Source organism: Chrysemys picta, chromosome 20, assembly GCF_011386835.1.
Source record: "Chrysemys picta bellii isolate R12L10 chromosome 20, ASM1138683v2, whole genome shotgun sequence".
NCBI classification, from domain to species: Eukaryota; Metazoa; Chordata; order Testudines; family Emydidae; genus Chrysemys; species Chrysemys picta.
Window position 1 is genome coordinate 8,546,983 of NC_088810.1, and position 18,898 is coordinate 8,565,880.

The window sequence follows — 18,898 nt, forward strand, 5'->3', positions numbered from 1 at the left end:
GGGCTTCACAGCAGGTTGTGCAGTCAGTTGTATTATGGGACAACTGCAAATGAGACAGAGGAAGTGATTTGCTCATGCTTAGCATTGGAGCAAGGACTAGAACACAGAAGTCCTGACTCTCAGGTCCTCAGCTCTAACCAAGTTCTCTGCCAGAATGAGGTAGGTAAATTAGGAGTCCTGACTCCCAATCTGACTCTCTATTCACCTCACGTTCTTACTGTTAGACCTTCATCCCCTCCCAGAGCAGGGAGGAATAGAATCCAGGAATCCTTATTCCCAGTCCCCTTCCCCTGTTCCAACCATCAGACCCCAAACCTTTCCCAGAGCTAGTGACAGAATCCAGGAATACTGACTCATTCCTTCCCTCCCCCCAGCTCTAATCCTAATTTCTGTTTTCTTTCACTCTTTAACAAGCTTTTCCTCAAACACATCTGCCTGTTCTCTCTGATCATTTCATCAGCCCCCGCCTGCCCCCATAACTCTCACTTCAAGCTGTGTGGGAGCCGCTGGCCTGCTACCTGCCACAGCCTCTCAGCGCCAGACGAGTGTGACACTCCCTGTTGTACCCTGACATCTGGTGGTGAATTATGGTGAGGGTGGAAAAGAACTTCAGGGGCTGATCTTGTTTGCATAGGCACACCCACCCGCCTAGCCTGGGACAACAACAACTGAAAGTGGTAACTTTGGCTGATGTGGGATCCCCAGTTTCTTTGTTATTGGGGCAGGAAGAATAAAGTGTTGTTACCCTGATTCTGTGAATCAAGGCCAGTGGAACTGTTGTATGACAGAGGACTCACCAGTAACTAAGTAGCACTTGCTAGACAAGGGGCATGGGTTATAAAACCCAGTGACTTGAGAGAGGTGGGGGACAGGTGTGTGTACCTGATGGGTTAGGCCCTCCCCCTCCTGGACCTGAAACACCAATTGCATTACATCCTCTCTCCACTGTTGAATAGCAGAGCTAAGTTTGCTTCCATTAGGAATCTAGCTAGAAGTTGCTGAGCTGAATTTACTTTGGGCCAATTGTGCACCAGCCCTATGGTTCCCCTACTACAAACTGAAATCACTAAAATTGCTGAGCGAGATCACTGAGTGCTGTGTTACTAGTGGGGGAGCCTGAAGCAGTATTGCTAAGCAGCTGGCAGAGCCAAGCAGTTTCTGGGGTGGTTGGAGCGGCCCATGGAACAGCAAGGGGAGCGGAGCTGTTTGTGGGGGCAGCTAGAGTGGTTCATGGGATGGCTGGTGGAGTGGAGCGGCTGGCAGAGCTGAGCAGTTTGCGGGGACGGCTGGAGGAGCGTCGCAGCGCGGCTGGTAGAGAGGAGCCATTTGTGATACAGGCTGCAGCAGAACTCCACGGAGAGGCGGGGCAGTTGGCCTCGGACCACGTAAGGTGCCCCTTATCATTGACCCAGGAACCTATCCTTGTAACAAAGCCTGATGCCAACTCTGTCCACATATCTATTCAAGTGACATCATCATAGGACCTAATCACATCAGCCATACCATCAGGGGCTCGTTCACCTGCACATCTACCAATGTGATATATGCCATCATGTGCCAGCAATGCCCCTCTGCCATGTACATTGGCCAAACCGGACAGTCTCTACGCAAAAGAATTAATGGACACAAATCTGACATCAGGAATCATAATACTCAAAAACCAGTGGGAGAACACTTTAACCTGTCTGGCCATTCAATGACAGACCTGCGGGTGGCTATCTTACAACAGAAAAACTTCAAAAACAGACTCCAACGAGAGACTGCTGAGCTGGAATTGATATGCAAACTAGACACAATCAACTCTGGTTTGAATAAGGACTGGGAATGGCTGAGCCATTACAAACAGTGAATCTATTTCCCCTTGTAAGTATTCTCACACTTCTTATCAAACTGTCTGTACTGGGCTATCTTGATTATCACTTCAAAAGTTTTTTTCTCTTACTTAATTGGCCTCTCAGAGTTGGTAAGACAACTCCCACCTGTTCATGCTCTCTGTATGTGCGTATATATATCTCCTCAATATATGTTTCACTCTATATGCATCCGAAGAAGTGGGCTGTAGTCCACGAAAGCTTATGCTCTAATAAATTTGTTAGTCTCTCAGGTGCCACAAGTACTCCTGTTCTTTTTGCGGATACAGACTAACACGGCTGCTACTCTGAAACCTTAACACGCTGTGTGCCCCCCCCCCATTTCCACCCAGGCTGGGGGAGGGGGGTAAAACTCTGCAGATAAACTTTTCTACTCTGGGGTGGCACTGACCAGGGACAGAGATTTTGGGGTTGTTGGACTTTGGGGTGATTGGACTTAAGACCCTGAGGGGAAAAGGACACTGCCAAACTTACCTGGAGGTGGGTCTTTTGCTCATGGTTTGTGTTATGAATCCTGTTTGTGGTGTTTCCCCAACATAATGCCGCATTGTTTCCCTCCTTTATTAAAAGGCTTTTGCTACACTCAGACTCCATGCTTGTGAGAGGGGAAGTATTGCCTCCTAGAGGCGCCCGGGGTGTGTGTGTGTGTGGTATGTAATTGTCCCAGGTCACTGGGTGGGGGCTCGAGCCGGTTTTGCATTGTTATTGAAACGGAACCCCTAGATACTGAACCCGGCCCTTGTTGCTGCCAACTCAGAGGGGCAGAAGGGTTACACTGACTCATTCCTTCCCTCCCCCCAGCTCTAATCCTAATTTCTGTTTTCTTTCACTCTTTAACAAGCTTTTCCTCAAACACATCTGCCTGTTCTCTCTGATCATTTCATCAGCCCCCGCCTGCCCCATAACTCTCACTTCAAGCTGTGTGGGAGCCGCTGGCCTGCTACCTGCCACAGCCTCTCAGCTCCAGACAAGTGTGACACTCCCTGTGCCGAAGGGTGTTTCTGCAAAGCCAGGTTCCTCCTGAGTGGAGACTGGTGCGTCCCCATCGCACAGTGCGGCTCTGTGCACCAGGGCTGATACTATAGGAAGGGAAAGGAGTTCTACCCCAGCGACTCCTGCCGGGAGCGGTGCTGGTGCAAAGACAACGGGGTCGTTGAAAGCTGGGAGGCCTCCTGTGGGGCCAATGAGCAGTGCAGGGTGGAGAGCAGAGTCCTGGGAGGCCGCCCTATGGAATACGGAATGTGCCTAGCATCTGGTGGACCTCACTACATCTCCTTGGACTTCCAGGGTTCCTCCACTTACACCTTAGTCAAGATCTGCAGCAGCGACCCCCCGGCTGGAGGAATTCTCCGTGGTGGTGGTGAACAAGAGCTCTGGTGGTGGCCGCATGGCTCTGATGAGGATGGTTGTGGTCTCTGTCCATGATTACACAGTCACCTTGGAGAGACAGGAAGAGCAAGATCGCAGTAAGTTTAAGATTAGTCTCATTAAAGTCTTATGTGGCACCAGTGCTGTGTGTGTGTATAACCAGGACACAGTTGTTGAGTCCCCACCAGTGATGGGTGAATTTCCCTCCCATTGGCACAGGTGGATGGGATGCTCTACATGCTCCCACCGGCTACGGATGACAGGAAACTTTTAATCAACCAAGAGGGGAACAACATCATTGAGGCCAAAGGCAAACTGCAGAAAGTCCTTTACAGTGTCTCCTATTTTGTCCTAGTCTCCATCCCCAGCTCCTTAAAGGGACACGTGCATCCTGGGTGGTAACTTCACTGGTGAAAAGAATGATGTCTTCCTGCTCCTTGATGGGAAGAGCACCTGGAATGAAGATGATTCAGGGCCTCCTGGAAAGTGTCTCTTGATGTGGTGCAGCGAGACATGCCTCATCTGTGATACACTCCGATGGCACCGTACAAGACCGAGAGTTCCTGTGGGCTGATCACAACCACCTCAGGACCATTCAAAATTGTCACGGATCTGCCCGACTGGGTACTTCATCCACGGTCTCCAAGACATATGTGCTGACAATGGGGTGGCACAGACCCTCTGCCAGAGCCTCCAGGCCTATGCGGCCACGTGCCAGACAGATGGAATCAAGATTGGAGCCTGGTGGACAGCCTCCTTTGGCCGTAAGTTTACAGACCCATCTCCCGCCTGCTTGGTATTTGCAATTTATTACTTTGCATCACTGTCTGCCCTCAGAGTCGGTGTCAGTGCTGATCCCAGTGCCACAGTGGGGCACTATGGGGCACTGTGATGCTGGCATTGACCCCTCCAGACAAGATCATGTTGCCCCTTTCAGCATAATTGGTTTCCCAATATTTAGGGCCTAGCTGGGTTGTTTCCATTAGGATGAGAAATAGACCATACGAGTCAGATTTGTTCTTGTTTCTTTACAATAAATTGCACACCCTGAACACTGAAGAAACGAAGGACAGCAACAGGTAGTTCCCTTGCTCAGAAATCCCCATGGCTGCGTCTCCAGCAGGCTTTGTGCCCAAGAAGTCCTGTCTCTCTGCTTCCTCTCAGTCATGCTCAGACTCCTTCTGTAGGGTTTCTGCCTCCATCCCACACAGTCTGCAGCTGATCTCTTAGCCCTTGCATTTGCAACCAGGGAAACCCCTTTAGTCCACAGGGATTATCTCTTGACTAGCACCATTTTCTGCAGCTGTTTTTACTACACAAAGGAGTTTGATTGCTCCTTTTGTTGAGCCTGACGTAGGTTGTTCAACTGAACCACTGGTTTTATCAAGACTCTGATTGCCTTTGGAGCTAAGATGCCTTCTGCTGGCAAACGTTAGCACCTTTCCCCTAACCCTCCAAACCCATGCTATGGGAGAGAGTGTTATAATTAGGTTTGGAAGGATTAGATTTTTAATCAGTAAATGTTGGTATTGGACTTTGTTAACATAAAGCAAAATTAAACTGTGAGCAAGAGGCAGGCCCTGCTCATAGTCTGGCAAGGAGAGGGCTGGTGTTGCAAAAACATATATACCTAAAAGTTACTGGACACTAGAGATATAAACATGTGCCAGGATGGTACCAAGAACACTCTGATACTAGTACATTCCACACAGATAACAAGGAACATGCTGACCCATCCCAAAGACAGGGTCAAAAGGATAATATGATGGATAGAGTTGTTTTGTTCGAACCAACATGTACCAGGTGAGAGGCGGCACCCTAACACGTAGAGGGGTTGTACCTCAATACGTCAGGAGTGATGTGTAACTTCTTTGTACCTGTGTATAAGAATGCACCCCTGAGGAGGTGTCTTTGTCTGGCCTAGGGAGCACATATGTACTAGTAGAACTGTAAGCATCTGATCTGGGGGCCTAGAGACTGTGTTTTGTTTGGCAAGAAACCTGGCCGGGTGCCTTCGTACCTTATCGGAGTCTGTGGTCATTGGGTGGTTCACTGGAAGTCTGGAAGGGAAAGTAGCAAACAATACGGTCACTGAATTGGTAAATCAGATGAAGTTAAAAATGGAATGGTTCACAGAGCACATTAGGAGACAGGAGCTGCGACTCAATGGCAGGGAAGTAAATAAAGAATTTAAACGTGAAAAACCAAGATTAAGCAGGTTAACACCTATAATTAATACATTAACACATGGAGCTGTATAAAGCTTATACAGGGTAAACTCGTAAATTGTCCACCCTCTATAACACTGATAGAGAGATATGCACAGCTGTTTGCTCCCCCAGGTATTAATTACTTACTCTGGATTAATTAATAAGCAAAAGTGATTATTATTAAGTATAAAAAGTAGGATGTAAGTGGTTTCAAGTTACCAAGTAAAATAAAACAAAACACGCAAGGCTAACTTAATACACTAAGGATCTAGTTACAAATACTAACTTCTCATTCTACATGTTATCTCAGGAACCATCCTTTTCAGACCAACGTTGTAGTTTATGGCCTGGGTACAGCAATCACTCAAACCCCCTTAGTTACAGTCCTTTGTTCCAGTTTCTTTCAGGCATCTCTTAAGCCAACTGAAGACAAAATGGAGAGGCTTCCGGGGCCTTTTATATTCTCTCTCTTGTGGGCGGAAACCCCTTTGTTCTTCTGTGCAAAATCACAGCAACAAGATGGACATAAGAACATAAGAACAGCCGTACTGGGTCAGACCAAAGATCCATCTGTCCCAGTATCCTGTCTACCGCCAATGCCAGGTGCCCCAGAGGGAGTGAACCTAACAGGTAATGATCAAGTGATCTCTCTCCTGCCATCCATCTCCACCCTCTGACAAACAGACGCTAGCAACACCATTCCTTACCCATCCCGGCTAATAGCCATTAATGGACTTAACCTCCATGAATTTATCCAGTTCTCTTTTAAATGCTGTTAAAGTCCTAGCCTTCACAACCTCCTCAGGCAAGGAGTTGCACAAGTTGACTGTGCCCTGTGTGAAGAAGAACTTCCTTTTATTTGTTTTAAACCTGCTGCCCATTAATTTCAGTTGGTGACCCCTAGTTCTTGTATTATGAGAATAAGTAAATAACTTTTCCTTATCTACTTTCTCCACATCACTCATGATTTTATATACCTCTATCATATCCCCCCTTAGTCTCCTCTTTTCCAAGCTGAAAAGTCTTAGCCTCTTTAATCTCTCCTCATATGGGACCCATTCCAAACCCCTAATCATTTTAGTTGCCCTTCTCTGAACCATTTTAGTGCCAGTATATTTTTTTGAGATGAAGAGACCACATCTGTACGCAGTATTCAAGATATGGGCGCACCATCGATTTATATAAGGGCAATAATATATTCTCCGTCTTATTCTCTATCCCCTTTTTAATGATTCCTAACATCCTGTTTGCTCTTTTGACCGCCTCTGCACACTGCGTGGACATTTTCAGAGAACTATCCACAATGACTCCAAGATCTTTTTCCTGATTCATTGGTAGCTAAATTAGCCCCCATCATATTGTATGTATAGTTGGGGTTATTTTTTCCAATGTGCATTACTTTACATTTATCCATATTACATTTCATTTTGTAGCCACCTGGGCAAGTCACATGTCCATGAATGATTCAGCTTTTTGCAGGTTGATGCCATTGTTTTCGTTAGTTTGAACATTCCCAGGAAAGTTCAGATGTGGATTGGCATCTCTCAAAGTCCATTGTGAGTTAAGTACTCCCAACACTTGAATCGTCCCTTCACAATATGTGGGCCAAATCTCCCTTATGTGTTTCCTACAGCAAACACTTCAAATTCAAGCATATTCTTGTCTGCAAACTAAATAACCCCAGTTCCCTCACCCTCTCCTCATAAGTCATGTGCTCCAGCCCACTAATCATATTCATTGTCCTCTGCTGGACTCTCTCCAATTTGTCCACATCCCTTCGGTAGTGGGGGGACCAAAACAGGATGCAATACTCCAGATGTGGCATCACCAGTGCCGAATAGAGGGGAATAATCACTTCCCTCGAGCTGCTGGCAATGCTCCTACTAATACAGTCCAATATGCCGTTGGCCTTCTTGGCAACAAGGGCATACTGCTGACTCATAGCCAGCTTCTCATCCACTTTAATCCCCAGGGCCTTTTCTGCAGAACTGCTGCTTAGAGTGCAACATCACACCCAGGACTTAATTGGAAATCTGGCCCTGCCTCCCCACCCCAGCCGGGGCCTCAGGGGGCCTGAGAGCAGCGAGCAGGGCTAGGGCCTCGGCCAGAAGAGGCGGGTGGCAGGGGAGTCTCCCCAGTGGTCCATCTCCCTGGCCTTCTGGCTGCAGGTTTATCCTTAGCTCTGATTCAGTCGCACAGAGTGTCAGAGTGTCACTGGGCTTCCCTGCTCCTCCCCTGGAATCTCTCATTAGGCAAAACATACACACACAGTCACACACATACAAACTCACACACACATACACACACACACACATGCACCCACGCGCACACACATACATACGCACACACACGTACACACTCACACAGAGACACACATACACACCGACGCTCATACACTCCCACACTCCCACACACACAGCAGGGATAGCTGGGTTGCTGTCCAGAACCACACGGGGTGGGAGGGACAGATCAGGGGAGGAGGGCGCTCCTGTTTCCCTGCCCAGTCCCAGTTGAAATAAAGAGGAACAGCTGGCTGGAGAGTTTCATTCGGGGCAAGTCAGAGACGCTGAACGGATCGGACCCAGCCGGTGAGTGCATTGTATTTCAGTAGGATCTGTGAGAGATCAGGGCACAATTGTACCAGCCATTGCCCAGACCCCAACCAAGATCAGGGCCCCCCATTGTGACCCCGACTGAGATTAGGTCCCCCCTTGTGCCAGGCGCTGCCCAGACTCTGATCAAGATCAGGGCCCTGTTGTGCTGGGTGCTGCACAGAGAAAAACTCCTAATCTACACAGGGAAGACTATTACTTCTCATATGCGGAAACTGAGGCACAAGAGGCTAAATGACACGGCTATGGTCACACAGGGAGCTGGTGGGACCACTGGGATTAGAACACAGCTCTCCAGAGTCCAAATTAAGCGCCTTGACCGTGAGGCTCTAGAAGGTTTGAGAGATACCAAAGAGGAGTAGCCACATGTGGCTCACCCACAAACGCTCACCTACCCAGATTTCTGTGCAGCCACCACTGACTGAGCCGGTCCATTGTCAGGGAGCACATATGTCCTAGTAGAACTGTAGATATCTGATCTGGGGACCTAGAGACTGTGCCTTCGTGCTTTATCGGACTCTGTGGTCATTGGGCAGGTCACTCAAGGTCTGCTGTGCCATATCTGCGCAGAGCTGGGACAGCACACAGGGAGAACACGCACGCACGCAGCCGACTGTTATCAACATTGGATAGCGCAGAGCACCACACTGGTGACGTCTGACAACAGTGGTGACCCCGACTGCTGATCTGGTGAGTAAGCGAGCTGTCCGCTGTAGGAATTGCGATCTAACATGACGGAAAACCACGAGCTAGGGAACCCCATTATCCCCTCCCTTCAAATCCCCCCAGAGTTTGATAACCCGTGGACCCGCTGGACTGCCAGTAAAGGGGGTCCATATAAATTTTAAAAAGAAAGTGGAGAAACATGGACTGGCATATGTAAAGCAAGGATAGAAACAGAAGCTCTAAAAAATAACAACAAAAGTAAGAAAGCTAGAATTTTGCAATTAATGTCCACAGCAGTAAGATGGCTGAAACAACACGCCACCATACTGGCCAGGCAAGTGATGGAGAAAACCAGGGAAGTAGAAGAAATAACTAAAGCCTTGGAGGAATCAACCCAGGCAGTCGAGCACTGGAAAGCCCAAGCTCTTTTAACAGGGCAACAGGCGGTCCAGACTCATGATATGCTCGACCACATAAAACAGGAAAATAAAAAATTGGAGACAGCTGTGGAAAACCTGCAAAAGAAAAAGATACCGGCCCCTGTTGCTCAACAGACTTCGAGTGCTTTTACAGTTCCTGGAGTATGGGGACGGAAATGGAAAAAGGTGGCCCTAGCAAAATTAAAAGCTGAAACAGTGTCCACTGCATTGCAACCACCACTGTATGATAAAAGCCAGGTTCTGGTAAAGCCTAAACCTAGATTGGTGCCCGTCAGAACGGGACAAGTAAGTGCACAGGAGAGGAAAGTAGCAAACAATATTGTCACTGAATTGGTAAATCAGATGAAGTTAAAAATGGAATGGTTCACGGAGCACATTAGACAGGAGCTGCGACTCAATGGCAGGGAAGTAAATAAAGAATTTCAAAGTGAAAAACCAAGCTTAAGTGGGTTAACACCTATAATTAATACATTCACACATGGAGCTGCCCAAAAACAGTTAAGTGTGGCAAAAAATGGCACTCCTGCAATCCATTTGGCATCCACACAAAAGCAACAGACACTGGGGAAACAAATTCAGGTTTTACAAGAGCAGGAAACTACCCCCACTCTCCTCTCAAAGCCAGGATAAAAACCAGGGGCGCGGTTCCCAACTGCTTTGACCCACGGAACCACACTCTGCGCTCATATCTAAAAATATAGCCTTTCTCAAATATTTTTACATACCGGTTAAGTTTTTTCCTTTATATGCTTTCTCAGTTTGCTAAACTCGCGACTGCTGCCTGTACTTTCAAATACCTTGAAAGAGTGAATCTCTCTTGGCTCAGGTCTCGCTACCTTCCTAGGTTCTCTTCACATCCCTTTCCCCCACCTCTCCTCACTTCAGCTCTCTCTTTGTTTTAAAAGTTAAAAGTTATAGTTTTTACAGAAACCCCCAAAAGATAAAGCAATTGAAATCAGACAAAAACAACAAGCAAAGAGAAAACAAGGTAAAAACTTTTACTTTAAATAAATCCAGTAGATTATTTTAACCCTTCAGGAAGGCAACAGCTGGAATAACCCTAACTTTCTTGGAAATGTGGTTGCCAAGCAACAGAAATGTAGACTCTGCTTCTAATCCTAACCGCTGACTAACATTTTAAACATGGGCTTTCCTTATTTCCAGATAGAAGAGTTTTAAATAAAGTTTGATATAAAGTAATAAAAATGCCTTAAATTACTAAATTAATACAAGAAATTAGGCAAATAAATTAATATTAATTTTTATGAAAAGTTTTAAATAAAAAGGTAACAACTCATTTATATGTTTAACCCTTTTTTTTGTTTGTTTGTTTGCCTTATTTTGTATAGTTATAAATAGAATTCTGGCGCCATTTGTTTTTAATTGTAAGTTTGTCCTGTATGTTTTGTGTGTTGGCCTGTGTTGTATGTTGTGTCACGTGCGTACGTATTATTATTTTTCTTTTGTTGCAACAAAAGTCAAGTTTATACCTTTTAAAAAAAGTATATATATATATATATATAAGTGGTACCATACTGTTTTAAGATTATGATTGGGGTATAACCATCATATTATTAGCATTTTTTTTCAAAGTTCAAAAAGGTCTCACTTATAAATATATATACATATATCTCTGTATCAACTAACACAATTCCATCAATGATAATCAAAATTTACAGCTATGCAAAGTAAGAAAAGTGCTGCTTGGGAACTTACTAAAGTCTCACCTTAATGTGTATAAAACATGCACTGCTGGTGTTAAATAATTATTTTCTAACCTAGCCCCCATAATTTTCCACAACTGTGAAAATTTAAATGGATAATAAACTTAAAAAAAAAGAAAAAAGCTTAAAATAAACATGGATATTATCTGTTGCAACTAAAAATAAAAATAAAATTCTGCTAAGCATAATTTTCATTGGGAACATTTTCATTGAAGAGCTGCAGTGATTTTATTCCAGAATAATTACTCTGCTTTGGAAGTGCACTAATTATTGTGGAATCTAGTAACACAGGTTCTCTTCCTTGAACGTCCATGCTGCGAGCTATTCCAGAATTGTTATTGCAGAATAGCTTATTTGACAATAGCTATTCTGGTCAATTTCTCCCTGTAGACAATCCCCTAGTAAGAAAAGTGACTATATCAATGGACCAATCAGATGCAGAAACGATGTCTCCGGTAGAATCATCCTTTTTGCAGGGCCGCCGGGGGGGGGGGGGGGGGAAGGGGGAGGGGCAAGTGGGGCAATTTGCCCCGGGCCCTACAGGGGCCCCGCGAGCCCTGGCCCGGCGGCGGTCCAGGTCTTTGGCGGCGGGGGGCCCTTCAGTCGCTCCGGGTCTTCTGCAGCGTTTTGGTGGCGGTGGGCTCTTCAGTGCTGCCGAAGATGCGGAGCTACTGAAGGGCCCCCCGCCACCAAAATGCTGCCAAAGACCCGGACCGCCACCGGGTGAGTACAAGCGCCGCAGCTCCCCTGCTTTGCCCCAACCCCCCTGTATCCTCTGGGCAGCCCTGCCTTTTTGTAGAGCTAGTCAACCACTTTTTTTCTTTCAATGCAAAATGGATTTTCCATTCATTAAGAAGTTTTGCAAAAAAATTCCATTTTTGTTGATACATTTAAAAATGTGGGTTTTGGAAAAGCCAAATCCCCAAAAACATCCATGGAAAAAATTGTGTGTGTGGGGGGGGAGGAAATGAAAATGTGAATATTAAATTCCTCTTTCTCTGTCTCTTGTGCTTCCCCCTCCCCAGTTCCTCGCTTCCTCTCTCTCTCTCTCGCACTTTCCTGCCCTGTCAACAGCCATGACGAGCTGTGCACCAGATCCTGCCATTTCACTTGTGCCCGCTTGTCCGCCCCTGCCCAATGCACCAGGAAATGTTTTGAAGGCTGCCAGTGCAACATTGGCTTCATGTTTGATGGAGAGAATTGCGTATTCCCGGCTAGCTGCAGATGCACGTGCGACAGATGCGATATCAATGTGGGTGTTGGGTTATCAGTCTGGCCGTCTTCGTCGATGCCCTTGTAGCTGTGGGGCTCTTCCAGTTTCCCAGCAGAAGTTGGAGAGTGACTGTGGAGATGCATGTGCAAGGTGGCGACACATAAAACCTAGAGCTCAATGCTGCCCTGATGGTCACCCATGCCGCTCTACTGGCATGTAGTTTAGGGTTACCATTCGTCCGGATTTACCCGGACATGTCCTCCTTTTTGTGCTAAAAATAGCGTCCGGGGGGAATTTGTAAAGCACTCACAATGTCCGGGATTTCCCCCCTCCCCCGGCACAGCAGAGCGAGCGGCTGGGAGGGCTGCAGGAAAGTCCCGGGCTGGACTCCGGAGCAGCTGGAGAGGAGCTCTGCCCTGCATTCTGAGCAAGTGTCTCAGCACAAAGTGCAGCCCTCCCCTTTTGCAACTGGGAGCGGTTTCTGCCATGCAGCGTAGCAAAACGGGAGCGAGAGCACTTTGTGCTGATACAAGGGCAGCTCTCCCCTGCAGTCCGGTCCGGACCGGGGACCGGGTTTTGTTGTGCTGGGGAGCTTAGCCACGTGTCCGGCTCGCACAGAGCCCAACACCCTGTTCTGAGCAGCAGGGTAAGGGGGGCAGGAGAAGGGGCAGGGAGGTTCTGGAGGGGGCAGTCAAGAAACGGGGGGGGGCTTTTTGGGGGGAGTGGAGAAAGTTTTGGGCAGTCAGGGTACAGGTAGGGGGTAGGGTCCTGGTGGGCAGTTGGGGGGGGGTCTTAGGAGGGGGCAGTTAGGGGACAAGGAACAGGGAGTCTTAGGTAGGGGGTGGAGTTCTGGAGGGCAGTTAGGAGCAGGGGTCCCAGGAGGGGGCAGTCAGGGGACAAGGAGCGGGGGGGGGGGGGTAGGGGGCTGGGAGTTCTGGGGGGGAGCTGTTAGGGGGCAGGAGTGGGGAGAGGGATCGGAGCAGTCAGGGGACAGGGAGCAGAGGGGTTTAGATGGGTTGGGAGTTCTGGGGGGGGCTGTCAGGGGGCAGGAGTGCGGAGAGGGATCGGAGCAGTCAGGGGACAGGGAGCAGAGGGGTTTAGATGGGTTGGGAGTTCTGGGGGGGCTGTCAGGGGGTGGGGAGTGGTTGGATGGGGCGTGGGAGTCCCAGGGGTCTGTCTGGGGGTGGGGGTGTGGATAAAGGTTGGGGCAGTCAGGGGACAAGAGGCAGGGAGGCTTAGATAGTCCTGGGGGGCAGTTAGGGGCAGGGGTCCCAGGAGGGGGTAGTCAGGGGACAAGGAACGGGGGGAGGGTTGGGAGGTCAGGGGGGGCGGGAAGTGGGAGGGGCAGGGGAGGGGCTAGGGCGGGGCTCCTCCCGTCCTCTTTTTTGCTCGCTGAAATATGGTAACCCTAATGTAGTTAGGTTCATCATCCACATTTCCACACGTTGTGATGAAACTGATCCATCTTGTTTGAGCAACGTGGGGCTGTAACCCCAGGCTGGAGCTATCATGGAGATGTGAAGCTATATACCCTACACTGCAGCTTCATCATATGGGAGGTGGGGGTGCAGGGGAATAGCTTGTGCAGACCCATCTTTCATCAAAGGAAAGAACATCACTAAAGCATCAGGGGTACACGACTATTCCCAGCTCTGCCCCAGAATAAATCAATCGGTGCCTCCTTTTCCCCATCTGTAAAATGGGGGCAATGGTCCTCTCTTTGGGAGGCAATGTGGCCTAGTGAATAGCCCTCAACTTCTGGGTTCATAGAGTCATAGAGTTTAAGGCCAGACGGGACCAGGAGATCATTTTGTCTCACCTCCTGCACATCACAGGCTGTTAAACCTGACCCAGTTACATTGTACTGAGCCCAATAGCCAGCAGTTGACTCAATTATTACAGCCCTCTGGAGACTAAGCTGCACTGTGCCACTGGTAGAGAGCAGGGGAGGCTGGGGTGCAGCCAATGGCCAAGGTCCCTGCATTTGCAGGGAATTGAGTCAGTGAGACAGACCCAGATGATTGTAGGAAGCAACCTGCACCTGTGGGCTCCTTTCCCAGCTGTGGCCAAGTCTTCACTTAAAACTAATACTGGCATAGCAATATCAGTCAGGGGTGTGGGCTTTTCCCCCCGAGCTACACACACAAAATGTCCGGTGAAGGCGCAGCTATGCCAGCGTGGTGGTGACACAGGCTGTGTCACCAATCTGTTCCCCACTTTGTGCCTCGGTTTCCCCTCCCACATTCAGATTCCAAGTGCTTCAGGGCACGGACTGTCTCTCAGTCTGTGCAGCACCAAACGTAGTGAGGCCCAGGTCTAGGTGGTGGCCTCGGGGAGCACTGAACTACAAATGCTTGTAACAATAGTGATAGCAGATGATCAGTTTCTGCCCATCCCATCAGGTGACTGTTCTCATTGTGTTCATGGAGTTGTCTGGGAATTTCCTTGCAGGCTGGGGAAAGCGTGATCTCCAGCGACTGCTCCGAAAAATGCACCTGCCTTGCTGCAGGCGGGCTTGTCTGCTCTTCCAGACAGGCCTGCATGCTCCAAGACAGAGTGAGCGGCTGCGTAAAGTGGGAAGGTCTGTACATGCTGGCCCCAGGAGCCCGGCTCACCTCCTTTGACAGCACCTCTGGGGAAGCCCTCTACAGCAGGGCCTATGAGGTGGCTTGGCTCTGTGCTGACAGCACCCTCTCCTGGTTCAAGGTGGGGGTGGACATCAGGGAGGGCAGTGGGGATGGTCTGGAGGCTGGGATCAATGACTACGTTTTCTGCTGTGAAAAGGAACAAGAGGACCTGGGTAAGAGGGGTCCATGTTAGAACAGCCTGAGGCACAAGTGCAGAAAGCTCATTCACCCGAGTCTGACCTGGGGAGCTCAAACGCAGGGAATCCAGCCTCATAAACCCCCTGGAGGGGAGTTTTTGGCTCTGAGCAGGTGATGTGATTTGTGCACAAATGAATAGCGATGTAGCAGCAAAGTCTGAAATCGAGAGCAGGAATCCTGACTCCCAGCCCCCCCTTCTTGCCTCTAGGGATAGATCGAGGGGTGTATTTGGGGATAGAAAGATACACATTGTTTACAGGGTTGTTGTAGGCATGTTGGTTCCAGAATATTACGGAGACAAGGTGGGTGAGGAAATATCTTTTATTGGACCAACTTCTGTTGGTGGAAGGGACAAGCTTTGGAGCTGTGCAGAGCTCTTCTTCAGGTCTGTGCAGTTTGAAAGCTTGACTCACCCACAGAAGTTGGTCAAGGAAAGGATATTACCTCACCCAACATGTTTCTCTCAGACAGATAGATGGATAGATACTGTACCTGCCTTATGTGGTCCTCTGCTTTATGTGATTTTGGACGCAATACATCTAATGCTGCTTTGTTTCAAATTCTTCTCTTGTATTTATTCAGGAGGGGTTTGGGGTTTAGAGCAGGAAGGGCTGGGAGTTGGGACTCCTGGGTTCTGTCCCCAGCTCTGGGAGGGGAGTGGGGTCTAGTGGTGAGAGCAGGAGGGGGCAGGGAGTCAGGAGTCCTGGGTTTTATCCCCAGCTGTGTCACTAACTCTGCAACTTTGTTCATGTCACTTCAACTCTCTGTGCCTCACATCCACTCTATATGCATCCGAAGAAGTGGGCTGTAGTCCACGAAAGCTTATGCTCTAATAAATTTGTTAGTCTCTAAGATGCCACAAGTACTCCTGTTCTTTTTGAGGATACAGACTAACACGGCTGCTACTCTGAAACCTTTCCCCATGGAGAGAATCATATTTACCTACCTCCCAGGTAGGCCATTCTGTTCCCATTTCCCAGCTGAGGGAGGAGATAAATTTGGCACCTGATCCCTCCTAGTGTCCTCAGAGGCTGTTGGCCCTGCCTTCTTTCTGCATTAATCTGACACATTTCGCTTCCTTGTTTTCCAGTAATGGCAATGAAGGGGACGCTGCTGCTCTGCGCCTGGCTGGTGCTTCTGTGCGGTGAGTAAGGATCAAAATATCAGGGCAAAGTTTTCAACCCTGGATGTCTGAAGTTATGCACGTAGGAGTGGGATACTTGAGCTGGTTAAGCTGGGGGGGCTGGTGCTCCTTAATCACTTAGAGGCTGTTGAACATTCCGCCCTAAGTGCCTAAATGTGGATCTTAGATGAGAGCTACTCGGTAATTTCCCCATTGAATGTTTTCTGTCGAAAATTGTGGCTTTGTGGAACTTTCTGCGTCAATTTCAGTGTAATTGTTTCAGAAAAAAATTGAAGCAAAGCAGCGAGTTAATTAGTTTTCAGAGAGAGCAGGAGAAATGTCTGCGTGGGATTGTACGATGGGTTGTAAGGCCTAACAGCCTGGGGCTAACTTCCGGTTTCTGTCTTACACTCCTAAGGCTCATGTTCAGAGTTTCAGCCAACTGCCATCAGTGGTCAGGAAGGGAATCCCTCCATACCCCCACCTCTTGCTTCTATGTATTCTGGGAGCGTTTTTTAATCTTGTTCCTCTGAAGCATCTGGGACGGCCACAACTGGAGATGGGACATTGGCCAGGGTGAGCCGGGGCTCTGAGGTGGCAGTGTCTATATAGTGTTGTGTGGTCCAACCACGCTCAGTTCCTTCTCAACCACCTTTAGTCTGGGACTGAGTCCTGAGCAGAAATAAAAGTAGAATCGCAATCTGTGTTCTATAAACTAGACAGGATTTAAATCAAGCAGTGTCTCACCCTGATGGTGTAGTTCCTAAATACACAAGCTGGGATTCTCCTTTCCAGCCTGGGACCATCTCCCCGGTTCAGTCTTTGTTCTCCAGACGTGTTTCCAGGGGCTGAGTTGTGATGGGAATGAGGACAAATGATGATGTCACTTCCCCTCTTTTATAGATCTTTTGCTATGACATGAGTCAAGCAATGTCCATTGTCTATGTGCTCCCTCTGAGAAGTCTTCATTGTATATAGATCCTGTGATAGTCCTTGGTAGTGTGGATTCCCCTTAATGGGCCATCAGTGCTGTCTGGCTTCTCCATTGTACCTGAAAGGCTGGCTGTGGGTGTTTCCAACTTCACAACATATTTCAGTAACACACACACAACAAAACTTCATGACTTCACATACAATGAGAGCATGTACAATCCAACAAGATATTAATGTTCAATAGATCAAGACTTTTAGAATGATGCCTCACAAGAAATACTTTGTACAAAACATATCATAATCATATCACTAGCGTAAATATGGGGGTACCAGGGTATTGCTTTGGGGTACAGAGTGTCACATTTTCCCAAACTAACCATGGAGCAGAGGCAGACACAAAGATGATCTCCATCTTCATCAGTCTCTAGACTGCCTGATATGGAACAAGAAATGCTAGTGGAACAGGAGGAAGAAACTGAGGAAGAGGTGACAGCACCAACCCACTTCTCCTCATCTTCCTCTGATGAGGCCATCATGCCACCAGCTCCAACATCTGCAGACATTTTCAAGAACTGTTCGATAGGATAGTGGAGGAAGTCAGAGAGCAACAACACAAGTTGCCTGATATCCTGCAAGCCTCTACATCTTCCAAAATAGCACTGTCGGTCAATGAGACCTTGTTTGACCCCGTCACGGTAATCTGGCAGACCATAGCCTCAATATCATCCACCTGCAAGCAAGCGAACAAGAAATACTATGTCCCCACTAAAGACATGGCGCTTCTTTTCTCCCATCCTACTCCAGACTCCCTGGTGGTCAGAGTCCATGTTGCACATCAACGTCCTAGAGCTGCATGGAGTCTGCAATGTGTGCCAACTCTTCCTATCACTGATCAAACAACCATAAGAATAATTACGGACATCGTCTGCATGTTCTACATCAACAGACAAAGAGGAGCCAGGTCACAATCCCTGTGCTCAGAAGCAGTGAAATTGTGGAGCTAGTATATCCAACATGACATCAACATCTTGGCCATGTACCTACCTGGACATCAGAAGACCACAGCAGACACATTGAGCATGAGATTCTCACAAGATCATGAGTGGGAATTAGACACAACAGCCCTACAATATATATTCCACCGCTGGGGGTTCCCGAACATAGATCTCTTTGCCACACCCGACAACACCAAATGTCCACAATCCTGCTTAAGGGTGGTATTAGGTCACCGGTCATGAGGGGAGGCCTTTCTCATCACATGGAATGCATCCCTACATTATGCTTTTTGACAATTTCCCTATTGTTCAAAATACTTCACAAGATACAGGTGGATCAACCCAGAGTCATTCTCATAGCCCCAACATGGCCATGACAGATTTGGTATCCTTACTTCTTCTTCGAGTGCTTGCTCATATCGATTCCACGCCGTGTGCACGTCCGTCAGAAAGTTTTACCCTAGCAACACCCAGCGGGTCGGCTGTGGAGCCCCCTGGAGTGGCGCCTTCATGGTGCTCGATATATACACCAGCCGACCCGGCGCCTCCTCAGTTCCTTCTTACCACCCGTGACGGTCGTTGGAACTGTGGAGTCTTGCTTCACTTGCTCTCCACTCTCCCTAGTGTTATAGTTAATAGTTGTTATTTAGTTATAGTTCTTAGTTTGGTTTTTACTTAGTGTTAGTTGGGTTGGGGGCGCTTTCCTCTCCACCCCGATTCTTCTTCTCGGGCTCATGCCCAAAGCTCTGGGATTCAAGCCCTGCAGTTCTTGCTCTAAGCCCATGCCAACGGCCGACCCCCATGACTCTTGCCTGAAGTGTCTGGGGGAGGCTCATCGAGCTTAGAGATGCAGGATCTGCAAAGGGTTTCGTACTCGGACTAAAAAGAGGCAGGACTTTCAATTAAAGCAGCTCCTCA

At 48.1% G+C, this 18,898-nt stretch overlaps 2 protein-coding genes across 2 annotated transcripts in view; one reads left to right on the forward strand and one right to left on the reverse strand.

The window, feature by feature from the left end:
* Positions 1-18,898, reverse strand: part of LOC101938932 (FXYD domain-containing ion transport regulator 5-like) — a 226,057-nt gene that overhangs the window by 53,589 nt on the left and 153,570 nt on the right. The window lies entirely within an intron of this gene.
* Positions 16,023-18,898, forward strand: part of FCGBP (Fc gamma binding protein) — a 44,940-nt gene continuing 42,064 nt past the window's right edge. The window contains exon 1 of the mRNA XM_065574627.1: positions 16,023-16,073. Coding sequence (XP_065430699.1) covers positions 16,028-16,073 — 46 coding nt within the window. The 5' untranslated portion in view covers positions 16,023-16,027. The remainder of the gene's footprint in view (positions 16,074-18,898) is intronic.